The sequence below is a fragment of the Lissotriton helveticus genome, chromosome 6 (genome assembly GCF_964261635.1).
Source record: "Lissotriton helveticus chromosome 6, aLisHel1.1, whole genome shotgun sequence".
Classification (NCBI taxonomy): Eukaryota; Metazoa; Chordata; class Amphibia; order Caudata; family Salamandridae; genus Lissotriton; species Lissotriton helveticus.
The window spans coordinates 11,582,125-11,598,902 of record NC_136067.1 but is presented as its reverse complement, the minus strand read 5'-3'; the positions used below and the strand labels follow the sequence as shown (position 1 = coordinate 11,598,902).

At 51.0% G+C, this 16,778-nt stretch overlaps 1 protein-coding gene across 2 annotated transcripts in view; it reads right to left on the bottom strand.

Annotated features, from left to right (window-relative positions):
- The window catches only part of LOC144762134 (cullin-9-like), a 518,599-nt gene that overhangs the window by 1,203 nt on the left and 500,618 nt on the right, over nucleotides 1-16,778 (bottom strand). For both annotated transcript variants that reach the window (XM_078647278.1, XM_078647277.1), the window contains one exon: nucleotides 6,762-6,835. In XM_078647278.1, coding sequence (XP_078503404.1) covers nucleotides 6,762-6,835 — 74 coding nt within the window. The remainder of the gene's footprint in view (nucleotides 1-6,761; nucleotides 6,836-16,778) is intronic.

Genomic DNA, 16,778 nt, shown 5'->3' with positions numbered 1-16,778 from the left:
TGAATCCTGATTTCTTGCAAGAATTCGTGTGGGGGACGTTTGGCTGATTACCCTGGCACTTTTCGGAATTTGATTTGGATATCATAATCCTGAGATATGGTGCTCTGAACTTTTGGGCTCCGCCCTTGAGGTGCGCCCGGGACGGGGTGCGGTTCTGTAGCCGTCCTGCAATTGAACAACAACGGCAGGAGATCTGGCCTTGTGGGTCCCCCCTTCCTAAGTTTCGGTTTCGATTCTGTTCCGACTTGGGCCACGGGTGTGGATATCGTGTTGCGGCTGCGACTTGGAGGCAGATCGGCTGTTGGGCTTTCATGTGACCTGTTTGCTGGCTTTGCGACCTCTACCCGAGTTGTGCCCCCTTTTTAGTGTACTTTTGATCCTGTACTTTGGGTGTCGGGCCCGTCGAACCTGGTGGCTTGTCCTGTGACGCATCTTCAAAATGGCGGGCAGAGGGGACAGAGAGACGCGCAAGACGAAAACACCTCTGCGCGGAGCTCCAGTTCAATCAAATGTCATGGACCGTTATACCCATTCTAAGGGGTCCCCCGGAGCTGCCCTGCCTGGTTCTAGTATAGCGTCCGAACGAGTTTTGGAAGAATCGGCGGAGCCCTCCCTACAGGATATCATGGGCGCCATCTCAGGTGTGAGGGAATCCATCGGCCTACAGTACGAGGCCTTGGCCCATAAACTTGACACCGTGGCTATTGAGGTGAATCTGATTCGTGCTGATCTTGGCAAGACGAATGAGAGGGTACAATCATTGGATATTAAATCGTCTAGCCTTACGAAGGACGTCTCAGAGCTCCAGACAGAGATCGGAAATCTCCGTCGGGGGAACGACTTCATGACCAGTCGCCTGGAGGATTTTGAAAATAGGGCGCGTCGCTGCAATGTTCGCCTGGTTGGTGTACCGGAGAACCCTGAACCCCACTCGGTGGATCTCCTGGTTGAGGATCTGGTTTTGAACCATCTGGCCCCTTCTGGTCTTACAAAATTTTTCACGGTGGAACGCGCACATCGTGTTCCAGGGGGCAAAGTCAAGCCGGGAGCCCCGCCGAGACCCATTGTAGCGAAGCTTTTTCATTATAGAGACCGGGACGCTATCCTGCAGGCCTCGCGGGTGAAGGGCCCGGTGGCCTTTGAGAATGCTACAGTGAACTTCTACCCGGACTTTTCTCAACAGGTTCAGAGACAACGTATGGAGTTTCGTGGTGCCAAGAAACGTCTTCGGGATCGGGGCCTACGTTACGCCATGCTCTTTCCCACCAGACTTCGGGTCGAATACAATGAGCGTACCCTTTTTTTTGATCGACCAGATGCTGTTAATGACTGGCTGGACTCATTGCCTGATCGTCCTCCTGAGACTGACTCCGCCGCTCACCCGGGTGGTGCCGAAGGTGGTGTGGAGGTCTAACTGTTCGGCTCTTCTGTCTTATTTTGTATACACTATCAGGAGTGTTGGCCGGCGTCCCTCTACATTGTGATTATTCTGTCTTACGTTTGTTATTTTTTTTTTTTTTGTTCTTGCTGAGGTCGGGGGGTGGGTGGAACGGAGACCTTTCCTCCTCCGGGGTCTTTGTGTAGAATAGGGGTTCTTGGGCGACAGGCACACTGCAGGTTGGGGTGGCTCTTTAGCTTTTTGCAGGGGTGCAGGGTGGGGGGTGTTTCTCTTCAGTTTGGGGGAGGGGGGTTGGGAAGTTTTTTCTTTATTGTGTGTTGTTTTCAAGGCGAGTTGCTCCTGTGTTTGCTGCTGTTTCTGATGTCTAGCTCATGGACGAGGGGTCTTGGCTCGGGCGGTTGGGATGGGGGGTAGAGGGTTGAAATTTCTTTCCTGGAACGTTAATGGCCTGGGAGATCGTATTAAGCGCAGTGTTGTCTTAAAATGTATACGACGTTTGTCACCGGACATTGTTTTCCTGCAAGAAACCCATTTGATTGGTAATGTTTGTTATGCAATGAATAGATGGGGCTACCGCCTTGTGGCGCACTCGGGGTTTACCTCCGGATCTAGGGGTGTGGGCATTCTTGTTCGAACCTCCCTCCCCCTGGCGATCGATGAGGTGATTCACGATGATCGTGGGAGATATATTGTTTTGGTGGGTAGATATGAGGGCCGCACCCTATCTCTCTTCAATGTTTATGTTCCCCCGGGTTTGCAGGCCTCTACTTTTACTGATTTGGGCCGTGTTTTGTTAGATCTCCCTGATAGTACTCTCTTTCTGGCCGGTGATTTTAACTCGGTGCTTTCCGGCCTTCACGATCGCCATCCCCCTAGAGATACCCCGCAGGCTCAGCAGTGGTTGGGTGGGTTTCTAGATACCTTTGGCCTTGTGGACTGCTGGCGACTGTTGCATCCTACTCAGCTCCAATACACCTTCCATTCTGGGGCTCACGGCAGTCTGTCTCGGCTGGATTATTTCCTGATGCCCGCGGCCCAAGCGTCTGCGGTTCGTGAGATTTTGCATTTGCCTAGGGGTATTTCTGATCACTCGCCGCTCTGGCTTCGTTTTGAGGTTGGGGTAGAGACGGCGGGCCGAGTGGCTCCCATTAACCCTTGGTATCTTTCCTCCCCTGAGACTCGTACCCTCTTGCTCAAGTCCATGGATGCATATTTCCTGGAAAACGAGGGGTCGGTCTCTTCGGCTGTGTCCCTGTGGGAAGCCTTTAAAACTGTGATTCGTGGGCAGGCCCTTTCCTTGATTGTTGAAGCTAAGAAGGCTGGGAGGAGGGAGGTGGTGGACCTCGAGGGTGAGATCTCTGCTTTGGAGGACGAGTTAGAGTCTGGTGTCACGCCTGAGAAACTCCATGCCCTGGGTCTAAAACAGTTTGCATATAAATCCTTGGTCACTGACGCTGCGAAGGTGATGTTTCGTGAGCAACAGGGCAGATTGTATGATGTGGGTGACAAGGCGGGCAAACTCCTAGCGTGGTTGGACAAGAAAGAAAGAGTTAATCGTGTGGTGCCCGTGATTCAGTCTGCGAGTGGTGAGAAAGTGATTGATCCGACTGCTATTGTTGATCGTTTTGCGGAATATTTCCGTGTGGTATATGCTCCCGTGTCTGTAAGGGATGTTGCCGACTCCCGCCTTCTTCTGCGTGATATCACTTTGCCCTGTGTCACCGACTTGGACCGTATTGCTTTGGACTCCCCTTTTACGAATGATGAGATAGCCACTGCAGTTCGTTCGCTCCGTTCGGGCAAAGCATTGGGCCCGAACGGTCTGCCTATTGAGTTGTACAAGTTGCGCCCCGATAGGGTGGCGCCGTATCTTCGCGCCATGTTTCTAGAATCTCGTGAGCGGAACATACTTCCTTATGATCAGCGTCTGGCGACAATCGTCGTCATCCCCAAAGAGGGTAAACCGCGTGACCTCTGTTCCTCGTATAGGCCCATATCCCTATTAAATGTTGAACCTAAGGTGTTGGCTAAACTTTTGGCGACCCGTCTCCTTTCGGTTCTCGGGGATTTGGTCCATCCGGATCAGTCTGGCTTTATCCCGCATCGCAACACTGCTCTGAATTTACGTCGCCTCCACGGCGTGCTGACGAGGGCGGGGCGTTTGACTGAACCGGCCATTTTGGCGTCCCTGGATGCCTCCATGGCCTTTGACACTGTGGAGTGGCCCTATTTATGGGCGACTCTTGAGAAATTCGGATTCGGGTGCGAATTTATTAGCTGGGTTAGACTATTGTATGCGGAGCCTCTGGCACAAGTTGTAGTGAACGGTAGAGTGTCGGCTCCCTTCTCCCTGGGCAGGGGTACCCGTCAGGGTTGCCCCTTGTCCCCTCTGTTGTTTGCGCTCGCTCTTGAACCGTTGGCGGCCTGGCTCCGTTGGGAACCATCCCTTAAAGGGATTCGTTGGGCCCCGGACTTCGAAGACCGCGTCTCGCTTTATGCGGACGACATCTTCTTGTATCTTACTTCCCCTCGCAAGTCTTTATCTGTTTTATTTGATGTTCTTGTGTCCTTTGGCGCTAACTCAGGCCTCGTCATCAACTGGTCTAAGTCCTGTGTGTACGTTTTATCTGGTGTCTTACCTCCGTTGCCGAGTAGACTTCCTCTTCAGGTGGTCCGGGATGGCTTCAAATACTTGGGGGTTTTTGTTACCTTGGACCCGTCCCTTCGTTTTGATCGTAATCTCCTTCCCCCGTTGCTTAGGCTCCGTTTGGACGTTGCCCGTTGGCGCAAACTTCCCTTGTCTCCCCTGGGTCGGGCGGCCCTGTTTAAGATGATGTCATTACCGTGGTTTCTCTACGCTCTCCAGAATTATTACGATCCTATCCCTAAGGCCTATTTTCGGGAGATTGAGAGCCTTCAGAGGCAACTTATTTGGGATGGGCGACCGCGCATTGCTCTCGCGAAACTTTCCATCCCGTGGTATGATGGGGGCATGGCGCTCCCCGATGTTAAGAGATACTACTGGGCCTCCCATCTGTCCGCTATCAATCACGCTATGTTTTCGCCAGGTCGTAATCCGGCGTTTGAGATGGATAAACTTCAGCTTCCGGGAGGTGACTTTAACAGAGTGCTCTATTCTCGCTCCGCTGGGCGCCATCTTGTGGGACCTACTTTGATTGCTTTGTCGGTATGGCGTGCCGCGAATGTGAGCCTGGGCTGGGAGGATCGCTTGACGTTGGCGACGCCGCTTTATGCTTCAGAACGTCTGGGCGGTCTTTGGTCTTCCAAGGGTTTTGACCGTTGGGAATTGATTGGGATCTCTAAGGTGGGGGATGTGTACTCTAAGGGTTCTGTACGCCCGTTTCAGGCCCTTCAGGCTGACTACGGCCTGAGTAGTCGGGAATTCTTTCGTTATTTACAGGTCAGGCACGCTTTGGTTTCGGTATTTGCTCCTGGTGAGATTCCGCCTGACTCTTCCCCCCTTGAAGACCGTATCCTTGACGAACATCTTCCTGATAGCACTATCTCCCTGATCTATAAAAAGTTGATTAACAATCGGACTGACTTATTGGCCCGACTTCGGGAACAATGGGTGGGAGATGGGTTGGAACTGGATGATGAGGATTGGCAGTCGGCCCTCTCCTCCCCGAAGGAGGTGGCTATCCCGGCTCGACTCCGTCTGGTCCAATTGAAGATCCTACATCGGGTGTACGTGACGGGACCGCGACTGATGGTGATGGGCTTTTCCTCCGATGGATTGTGTAAGCGTGGATGTGGTTTGCGTGCTACTTTCCTGCATATTCTTTGGGAGTGCCCGATGGTGGCTGCTTATTGGGTGGCTGTGCTTGATCTGATGACTGTGGTGACAGGGATGTCCTTGCGTCCGGAACCTCGTCGCTGTCTTTTGAACGTTTGGGAGCCCACTGACTATTCGGTGGCACAGACTAGATGGGCCACCCTGGGCTACATGATTGCGAAGCGAGATATTGCGCAACTCTGGGGGGCCTCCAGGCCCCCTGCCCTCTCGCAATGGGAGGATAACATGGATTGGTCCATGTTCCGTGAGAAAACCGTCTATGTGGCCAGGGGCAGACCCAGGGCATGGGTGAAGGTGTGGGGTCAATGGAATGAATACCGTGGCGACATTTGTGCTCCTCCCCTTGTGGACACTATTGAGATTACCCTGTCTCCTTAGGCTAGCGTTCTCGGAATCTTCATATAGGGACTGAGCTGGTGTTTCCGGCTCTCCCCCCCCTTCTTCCTGATCTCTGCGCCCCTCCCCCCCCCCTCCGAACTCCTTAGTGCTTAGAATTTTGCTACTGCACTTCCGTTGCTGTCCCCCCCTTGCGTCCCTTGGGCTGACCTTCAGTGATACACTCTCGCCTTTTTGTATGTTTGTTCTTTTATAAACATAAAACCTGTTTTTTGCTCTGTATATAATGTGGAGTATTGCATTGTTGGTTGACTGTTACCTCTGCGGGCATAAATGATCTGTGTCTACTCCTTTTTAGCGGCTGGCCCGTGTGGTTGTAGGCCCATCCTTGTACCTTCTTGCTTGCTCAAATAAAGGTTTTTACAAAAAAAAAAAAAAAAAAAAAAAAAAAAAAAGAAATGCTCAGAATTAACAAATCAGGAGGGGGGCATAGTTTGTTGGGCTCAAGGAAGTTTAATTTCAGTATAACCCTTCTTGCTATCTGTGACATGTACATCTAGGCGTCCACTGGGTATCCAGGCAGCCATTACCACCTTTATGACTCCAGTTCTTCATCTTTCTATGCTTCGAACTAAAGCATACAACAAAAAAAAGAGAGGGAAATAAAGCCTGAATTAATCTCCACCACTGGTGAGGTCATTCCACCCATTACTATTTTGTTTACTGAGAGAGAACCTGAAGCTATGTTCAGACATGACCCATGGCCCACTATGCCACAGGGTGCAGCCAGCGAGGAGGCTCGCATAAGCCATAATGGTCTGGGTGGCTTGCGTTACTGTCGGGAAGGGACAGTCTAGCAGTTCAACCCACACTGTTCCTAATGAGGGAAGACAAAGGCTGATTTGCATATGCCTGGTTCCTGTTTGAGACGACATGAACGACATGAATACCTCAGAACTTAAATTCTGAGGTATTTGTTCTGGAGCTTCTCAGCAATAAACAATACTTGGTGTTAACGAGACCAAAGCCAGTGGGACTCATTTTATCAACACTGGAAAGACATTCCCCAGCAGGAATACATAGCTACGGCCTGCAAAATGTACCAAACCCTTTGCAGCGAGTGGTAGGTCTGATAATACAAGCTGCTTTGAGCACCATACCCAACAATAACAAAATCAAATAATTTCAAAGTAGGTGGTGGGTACTCACTCTGCAGCAGGAACATTAGACAGCTTCATCTCTCCATCAGAGCCGGCCCTTGAATGAAAACCAAACCGAAAATCCTGCAAGAAAACAAGTCGATGAGTGACTGCCATGGATGTATCACTTTACTGCCGACAGCTCCACCCCACTGACCTTCCTTTAACAGGGATAGAGGACAAAAGAACATTATATGCATGTGACAGTTTCCCCAGTCACCAACCAGGATTTGGAGATGACGGAGTACAGAAGCCAAAGTTCATAGCTTCTAAGTTCTACAACCAGTAACAGCAGGAAAGGAAGAGTATTGCAATGTGAGAAGTTGGCCTGGTATATGATGTTCACTATTCTAGTGAGCACCTTGCACCAGTCCAAATAACCCTTATGGTGATGGTTGTAAGTCAACTTTATAGTCCAGCTATCCTAGTGGTAGGGTGGACAGAACAGTCTTAGCCTAAAATACTCTTGAGGGTGTGTAAAGCCAGCTGTTTTACCATATGTAACCCTTTGAATACCAAATGAAAGGACACCACACAGGATATATATAAAATATATATGTATTTATTTACTAACACACTCCTTTGAACTCTTTATGAGGTCAGAGGCAAAAGCACATAACAAGTTACTCTTAGAAATACTATAAATAGCACAATTTACAGTTAGGCCCTAGGGGCGTGTAAAACCACGACTCGGGAAAAGGAAAGGCCTAGGGCCTAGAGAATCGCTGGGGCTACACTATCTGACCCTTAGGTTAGGAGTAGGAGGCCCACAGGCGGCGCGTGCAGAGTCAGTACACTCACACGAGAGTCAATAGAAAGTCAATGGGAACTTAAAAAGGTAAGTAATGAAGATTTAGGACACTTCCGGTCTGAATAGGAAGATACAACTAACAAAACTAGACACTAGGATAGTCAATCCCTACAGGAGCACCGAAGTACTTGCGTTACCTCAACCACGGGCTGCGTGTGCATAGGTGTCAAAGTGTGTCGGGTTTTCTCGTTGATTCCTATGGAGCCTTGGAAAAAGATGCTGCAGGCGACCAGGAGGAAGATGTCTGGGTGGATCCAAGGGTGGATCGGAGTTAAAGAAGACCTGAAAGCAGAGGGGACAGAGTCTAGGTCAGTAGCCAGTGACCAGGTGGAACCAGGACGGAACCAGACGTCGTCGAGGAGCAATCAGGTGCTGTCGTGAAGCTGGTCTTTGCAGCCACGCGGACCAGGAGGCGTTGAGGACGACCAGGTGCTGGAGAGGAGCTGTACCACGAAGGTTCTCGCAGATGGAGGGGTCGACTTCAAGATCGGAGCCAACAAGCCTAAGCAAAGGCAACCCATGCAGGATACACAAAAGGCTTCTGGTGCAGACCAGGAGGGTCTGAGGTACTTCACCTCCTCAGGGAAGCAAGTGCCAGTCTGGAGCAACCAGACCAGCGATGGATGTTCAAAAGGATCGTCGTCACAGGGCTACTAGCCAACTGGCCAGCAACCGGGACAACGCGTCGAGCAGAACACAAGCAGAAGGGCCCCACCCAGATCTCGTGGAGTGTGGAGGGCTGGTCTTCAGTGCAGGTGGAGGTCGGTGTCGGGGTGTCTCAGTCCCCAGGGCACAGCTTCGAGGATGCCTCAGGAGCTGCGCTGTTAGCAAGTTGAAGACTTTCCAAGTTGCCTGGTTCCCCGGGTTCCGACGCCTTCCACGGGGCTCAGCTGTGCTAGAGTCGTGCAGTGGGGTCAGAGGGGTCCGGAAGTCGAGGTCTTGTCAGGCTCTGTGCTCGGGTTCCGGCGGGAATGGGGACAAAGCAAGCCGTCGAGTAGCTGGATGGTGCCTGGTTGCCCAGGGGGGCCACAAAGGCGATTCTTCAGTCTTCAGCTCAGGTGAATGTCGAAGGGTCCAGAGTTTCGTTTCAAGTCGATTCCAGGATTAATCTAAAGTCCTGGGGTTCAGCTCCTACCTTTATACAACTAAAAGGGGCTGGATTACTTTCTAGGTCCCTCCTATGGGTGGGACCAGGAAGGGGGGTGGTTACACCCACTTTCCTTTGTCCAGTTTCGCGCCAGAGCTGGGGCTGGAGTGCCCCAGCACCGGTTTGAACTCGACTATGCATGGAGCACCTAATGTGCCCCAGGCAGTGTCTCATTCTATTCAGCCCTCCCTGTCCCAATACACAAAGTCCTGTCTGGGGTGGTGCTCGCACCTCTCTAGGCAGGAAACCTATTGTCCAAACCTCCGTGACTGGAAGGACTCCCAGCAGCAGGAGGTCAGACTTGTGTCTGTGGCAGCAGCGTCCCTTTTGTGACGCTGGGGCTCTGGTTAACTTTAACTGGGATAGTCAGCAACAACATGTCTTCTCCCTCTATAAGGGTGGAATGCTACCCCCGTCGCCAGAATTGGCGAGGGGGTAGTATTCCAAAGCGTATGACGCCTTACACGACATGTTTAGATAAAGCCAAACCAAAGTTAGCATACAACCGCGAGGATTATAATGCACTTAAGAGTATATGGTATGGCGATATCATAGAACAGCTATAAGGAGATGGTTCCGAAAGCTGCAGACAGGCTCAGCTCATGCTGGAGCACCATCTCACATATAACCAAGCACTCTGCCTCCAGGATTGAGGCCTGCCATAGGAGTGACTTATAGGTTACTGTGTGTCTATATATAAGGGTAGATATAGGAATACTATACCTAAGCAAGGGGTGATTACACGACCTTGCCCCAGCTGAGTGATCAGCCAGTTGTGTCAGTTTGAGTGGCCAGCCAGGGGTGGCATAATATATGCTGCAGCCCCTGGTAGGCCTTGGTTACACCTATGCCCTGAGCACCTAAGGTACACTTCTACAGGTGTTGATAACGTGAACCAATTCCCAACTGTGGATGTATCTAGAGTACATGGAGTGAATTTAGAGAGAGTGCATCTGGGCTGTGGGTCTGATTGGCAGGCCCACAGCCACATCTAAGTCGAAAACCAGTAAAGCAAAAGCAAAAAGTGGGGGTGACCATAGGAAGCAGACCCTACTCTCCTACATATTGCATACAGAATAGCCTGAAGTGCTGAGCACCGACCTCCCTACCCTGCTAACTGCCCGACTGGTACCTTCAGCAGCTGTTCAGTATCATTTAATTTCTGAAACAGACTAGTACCATCCCGGCACAAAGACACTCCTGGCCTTCAAGTACCCTTTCCTTCACCCAAGTGTACAAGATCTGAACATTCTTAGCAGACCTTTGACTAGAGGTTGGTTCATGTCTGGTCAAGACTAGTGGCCACGAAATATATGAATAATAAAAAGAAAAACAGGAGGTTATATTATGAGATGACCCAGTATGATGGGAGGGTATCATGCATGAAGCGTTCTTCCCGATGGGATCATACCTTAAGGACACGCCAACCGTTTGAAACTGGACTTCACCTGTTAGTCACCCAAGACTGCTTACATCATTCAAATGCTGTACTGGTTGGTGAACCATGCTTGCAACTTGTTGGCTTGCTTATCTTTTAGTTTTTTTATTGTTAATATGTTTTGTAAATACTGAGGAGACCCTGCCTATACATTCCTCAAGTTATTACAACCAGAAACAAAAGGATTACTTAAGGGTAGGAGTAGTTTTGCATCTTGAAGAATTTTCTGGATTGACATGCTGTGCATTATTCTGCCATCTAGTGGTGGGCCTGTAAAGTCCTCTTGAAGGACAAGTTACTTACCTTTGGTAACGCCTCATCTGGTAGAGAGGTGATCTAGCACCTGATTCCTAACCTTTGAACTGCCAGGCGTGAGGCTGGATCAGGAAGATTTTTCTTAGCAGTATCCCTGCGCGCCGATAGGGGTTGTTGACGTCTCCGCGTGACGGGGTCGGCATAGTGTTAGTCGTCGTGACCTCTGCGTCAATATAACCGCCACACCGACGAGCTGACGTCAGTACTTTTCACAACTTTCCATGCCAGAAGCGTGGAACCATGAAGTGACTGATCATGGTGTGTTAAAAAGAGAACAGCTAGGGCCCTGAAGGGGAACATCCCTGACACTACAAACAATTCCGCAGTGCGGGGAGGATGGGTGAGTCGGTAAGAAATCTGCGGCTAGATCATTTCTCTACCAGATAAGGCGTTACCGAAGGTAAGTAACTTGTCCATCGGATAGAGACATCTAGCCTCAGATTCCTTACCTTTGAACAGATACCCAAGCAATACCTTCTCCAGAGGAGCGGCTACGGAAAAGTTTTAGAGCAGAAAATCCTGCAGAACAAAGTGGCCAAACAGGCCCTCTGTGAGAACCTGAGAATCCAGGCAATAGTAGATGGCAAACGTGTGCAGAGAGACCCTGTTGAATGGGCCCTAAGGTCGTCAGGAGGCTGCTTCTGTGCCAAGGCGTAACAGATTTTTATACAGAGGATGAACCAACGAGAGATGGTCCTCTTTTGAACAGCACACCCCTTCTTTGCTCCCACGTATCCTATAGTCAGTCATCCACCGGAACGCTTTATAGATAGAAAGATAACGCTCTTTTTGGGTCCAGGCAGTGGAGGCGGTCACCTTCCTTGGAAGGATGCGGAGGCGCATAGAAAGTGGGCAGAGTAACGGACTGCCCAAGATGGAAGGGAGTTACAACCTTGGGCAAAAAAGGACACCCTTGTTCTCAGCACCACTTTTTCTGGAAAAACTTTCAGGTAAGGGATGTAATGACAGTGCCTGCAGTTCGCTCACCCTCCTAGCAGAAGTAATTGCCACCAAGAATGCCGTTTTGATTGTGAGCAACCATAAAGGGCAGTTGTGCATCAGCTGAAACGGTGCGCACACCAAGAAGGTGAGGATCAAATTAAGTTCCCATTGTGGCATAAGAAAAGGAAAAGGGAGAAAAAGTGTGTTAATCCCTTCTAAAAAACATCTGCACCAGAAGGAACTTGAAAATGAAGGCTGATCTGGTAGCCGAAGAAAAGCTGGAAGGGCCGAACGATAACCCCTTTAACTGCCCAAGGCAGAGCTCTGCTGGACCAAGAAAAGGATCAACAAAAGGAGGCAGACAATGGACCTTTCTGTACAATATTTACAAAATTTGTTCCATCAGCAGGCGTATACCATTTCCTGGAGGGGCTCTTAGCTGCCAGAAAAACCTCACAGACTACGGGAGGGAGGTCAAAAGCTGTCAACTGTCACTGCTCAATCTCCACGCAAGGAGGCGGAGAGTTGACAAATTTGGGTGGAGGACGCTGCCCTGCTGCTGCGACAGAAGATCCTCCCGAAGGGGCAACCTGATCATAGGATTGATGCTCATGTCTAGCAGCTCGGGATACCAAACTCTCCGTGCCCAGTCCGGAGCCACAAGAATAACTTGTGCCCGCTCGTTTCTGATCTTCTTGAGCCCTCTGGGGAGGAGAGGTATAGGTGGAAAAGCATATAGGAGGCCTGAGCTCCACTCGCGCCGAAAAGCGTAGCCGAGCGAGTGTCACCTTGGAAACTCCAATGCGAAAAATTGCTGCGCTAGCGCGCTCTCTTCAGAGGCGGACAGATCTAACCAAGCCTCTACCTACCGCTGAAAGAGACCTTGTGCCACCTCCGAATGGAGACACCATTAGTGATCCGCAGGGCACCTTCGGCTGAGCTCGTCTGTCCTGGCGTTCAGGGAACTGCCCAGGTGTTGAACCACCAGGGAAATGTTCTGTTGTTCCAGCCAAGTCTTGACAAAGAGTCCACAACCCCACGTCACCCTGTTTGTTGCAGTAACACATGGTGGTAGTGTTGTCTGTGAACACCTGTGTCAGCCTTCCTTTTATAGATGGTAAAAAGGCTTTTAGTGCCAGTGTGACCGCCCGAAGCTCCAACAGATTGATATGGAGCCTGGTTTCTGCCAGAGACCAGAGTCCTCTGATCTCCACCTCCCCCAGATTGCCACCCCATCCAAGAAGGAACGCGCATCTGTCACTACTGTGGGATCTGGGTGTGGAAGGGAGAGGGGTCTGCCCTTGATCCAATCGTCGTCTGTTAGCTAACACTGCAGGTCTTACGCAGTGCCCTCCGAAATCTGAACCAGGTCGGTGAGATTTCCTCTATGCTGTGCCCATTGGCATTTCAGAGCCCGCATGTGCCAACGTGTATGGTTCACTAGCAGGAGGCAGGAGGCCATGAGGCCTAACAGCCTCAGAGTCAATCTCTCCTAAATCCAGGATAGAGGCTGATACATCGGTATCATAGCCTGAATATCCTGGACTCGCCGTTCAGGAGAATAAGCCTGAAACTGCACCAAGTCCAGAACTGCTCCAATGAAAGGGAACATCTGAGAGGAGGTCAGGTGTGACTGCGGCACGTTGATATTGAATCCCAGCGAATGCAGGAGGTTTGCCGTAGTCTGGATGTGGGAGACAACTGTTTCGGACGAGCCCACCTCCAACAACCAGTCGCCGTGATAGGAGAAGCCTGAAACCCGCAGATGAGCCGCGACCACTGCCATCACCTCTGTGAACACTCGAGGGGCGCTGGTGAGGCCGAAGGGGAGCACGGCAAATTGAAAGTGCTCACGGCCCACCGCAAACCGCAGGTAGTGATGATGAGCTGGCAGGACGGGTCCAGGGCAGGCAGAACCTGAGCTTGGGTGAGCATCTTGAACTTCTCCTTTTTGAGGAAGTAGTTGAGTGCTCTGAGGTCTAGGATAGGGCGAAGGCCTGCGTCCTTCTTTGGCACCAGATAATAGTGGGAATAACAACTGCAGCCTATTTCTGGCTGGGTACCCTCTCTATAGCTCCCTTGGCCAAGACAGTCTTGACTTCCTTGCAGAACAGAGCAAAGTGGTCCTCAGTCAGCCGATCGTACACCGGTGGCATAGACGGAGGGGTAATCTCGACTGGGAGAGAGTAGACCCTTCGGACCAGTTGCAACACCCATCTGTCCGATGTGATGTTCTGCCAGTGGTGGGGATGATGGCGTACTCTGCCACCGACTGGATGTGAATGATCTTGGGGTATCGGACCAGAAAGGTTTTGTGGTGGTGAAAGGGGTCGTGGTTTGGCTCAACTTCTGGTTTCACGACCCACGGGTGGCGGTGAACCGCGTCCACAGCCCGCAGAGGTTGCTAAACTTTTGGCGCCTGCTGGCCGGAATAGGGTTGGCGCGGTTGGTAGCCCCTTCCGCAGCCACGAAAGGAGCGAAAAGTAGATGTGGGACGGGAAGTTGTGGTGAGACCCAGGGACTTGGCTGTGGCTGGGAGTCCAAGAAACACTCAAGGGAGGCATCTGTTTAATCTCTGAAGAGATGGAAGCCATCGAAAGGCATGTCAATGAGGTTAGCTTGGACATCCCCTGAAAAACAGATTTTCTCAGCCAGGCATGACGACGTACGGCCACCGTTGTGGAAATCGCTCTGTCCAGCAAGTCTGTCTTGTCCAAGTCACATCTGATGGATAACTTTGCTGCATCTCTCCTGTCGTATATAGCTTGGGCGAGTTGAGCCCGGTCCTCCTCCGAGACCCTAGGCAGCATCTGCGGAACCGTGTTCCCATATCGAATGGGAATAACGGCCCAAAAGGCACACAGTATTCACCGACTGCAATACCAGACTGGCAGGTGAAAAACTGTTCTTTCCAAAAATCTCCAGTCTCTTGATTCCCTGTTCGGTGGTGCGGAAGGGAACGCGCCACAGGAAGTGCAAGCCTGGACCACCAGGTTTTGTGGGGTGGGGTGGGGTGAGCGTTGAGGAAAACTGGGTCACCCGGAGCAGAGCGATGGCTTTGGCCAATCGTTCTATTCACAGGATCCCCTGTGCTGGGTTTGGACCAGGTGCCCAGAAGGACATCCGTTAAGGTCTCATTAAAAGTCAGTAAGGGTACCGAGCTGGAAACCCCAGGCTGCAGGACCTCTGTCAAGACGTGATCTTGACTGCTACAGTAGGGAGCTGTAGGTCCAGGCCCTCAGCAGCCTTACGCACCACCATAGCAAATGATGCCCCCTCCTCCATAGTCTGTGTCGTCGGGAATGAGGATCAGGGAGGCTCCGCCGGCGGGAGCTGGCGGCGCAGAGGAAGGTCGCTGCAGAGGTGTGACCCGCGCCAGTCTGGACCTGCGTTCATTCTAAGGCTGTGGCACCTGGGCCAGAGTCGCAGGCGGGGGTGCCACTCCTCCATCATCTGAGCCGGTGGGGCCTGAAGGTGCACCGGCCGGGTCAGGCCGCCCAAATATGGCGCACATGCTGTCATAGATCATAGAACTCCTTAAGCTGAGGGGGGGGGGGGGGGGGGGGAGGAGGGTTTGGGGGGGGGGGGGTGGAGTAGGGTTGGGGGGGGGGGTCGCTCCTGGACACGGAAAGGCAGGGAAATGCAGAGCCAACCAAGGCAACTGCTCCGCGGAGCGGGTCCTTGAACGCCGAGGTTCCTCCGCTGCGTCATGAGACGGCAGGGTGAAGTCGAAGCACGCTTCGACTACTTGTGCTTTTTGTGGTGCCTTTTACCGGACTTCGATGAAGAGGACTTTGATTCAACGGAGTGGGGCTTGGACCTTCCTCTCAACCGAGACCAGGATCGACACCAATGAGGTGACTGCCAGGGTGCCGGATGCCGGGATTGCGAGCAGCTTTAGGGACCAGTGCCTTAAAAGCCTTTGGTATCATGGCATGGCAGTCGGAGCACGACTCAGTCGTGGTCGCGCTCCAGGCGCCAGAGACACACTAAGTGGGGGGTCTGTGACTGGCATGGTACGATGACAGGCACCGCACGGCTATAACCCCGAGGTCTTCTTACTTGACATCCTACACACTAAAAGAAGTTGACAAAAGTCAAAAAAGGTCTGTCAAACAATGACAGGGGGTTGCTCTCTTCAACGGATTGGCACTGGCTGGCGCGGAAAGAACGGACATCACGCGGTAGAGTGCTGGTTATATTGACAACGCGGACGTCATAACGATGAAGAACATGACACCGACGTCAAGCGGAGTCAACTTACGCCACCTGCCTGCACGCAGGGGTACTGGTAAGAAAAATCTTCCAGATCTAGCCTGACGCCTGGAAGTTCAAAGGTAAGGAATCTGCGGCTAGATGTCTCTATCAGATGCCTCTTTTCTCTCTTTTTTTCCGTGGGAGTCGACCAATTGGGTTTAAACTCCTCCTCATGTGACGTTAGAAGTACACCCTGGAAATCCCTCGACTAAGTCGCCGTGTTAAGATCCTTTTTTCCTTCCTCTTTGTCAGTATTTTCATGAGTTGAGTTTGTAAATACGCCTGTACTGGTGGAGGTTGGTGGGTCGCATGTGAATCTAGAAAACATTTCAAGCTGCAAAACTAATCCTACCCTTTGCCCGTTAGGCATCCTGAATTTTTTCTGGATTCACATGCTGTGCATCCATTACAGAGCGTTTCTTCTTTATGTGGGTTGGTTGGGTTCTTTAGAGTGTGTGTTTGCAAAGAAATGTTTCAGTACTCAGCCCCACTTATACTTCCCTGTTGATCTGAAAGTCCACACAGTAGTGTTTTGTGAAAGTATGTACCAATGACCATGTGACAGCTGCATATATGCTCTCTAATGCTATACTGCCTAATAAGGCATGTGTTGCCCCTTTTTTCACGGTTGAAAGCGCCTTTGGCTTTTCTGCAAGTGTTACTTACCCCCTTCTTGTGACAATATTGTATTGTTTGTAAAATCCATCTTGTAACCGTTCCTTTGGGGACTGTAATTAGTACATAATTGCACTTCGGACATCAAGCTTGTGCCAAGCTCGCTCCTGTATTTTAGGCTGTTGAAAAAAGGCTGGATAACATAGAATTCTAATACCACTTTTGGTATCAAATTTGGGTTTGTTTTCATAACTACTTTGTCTCTACGTACCCATAAGAATGGGTCTTGAGTGGTGAGTGATTGCAACTCAATTACTCTTCTTAGCGAGGTCATATAAATGAGGAATGTGGTTTTGAAGGATAGAAACCACCGTTGTGCATCCCGTATTGGTCTGAAGGGTGAGTTCTACACTTAAGTTCCATGTAGGCATTAGCACATTTCTTGGGGGGCGGGGGGGTGCTACTTTCTTTACTTCTTCGAGGAAGCGCTTCACCACTGGTG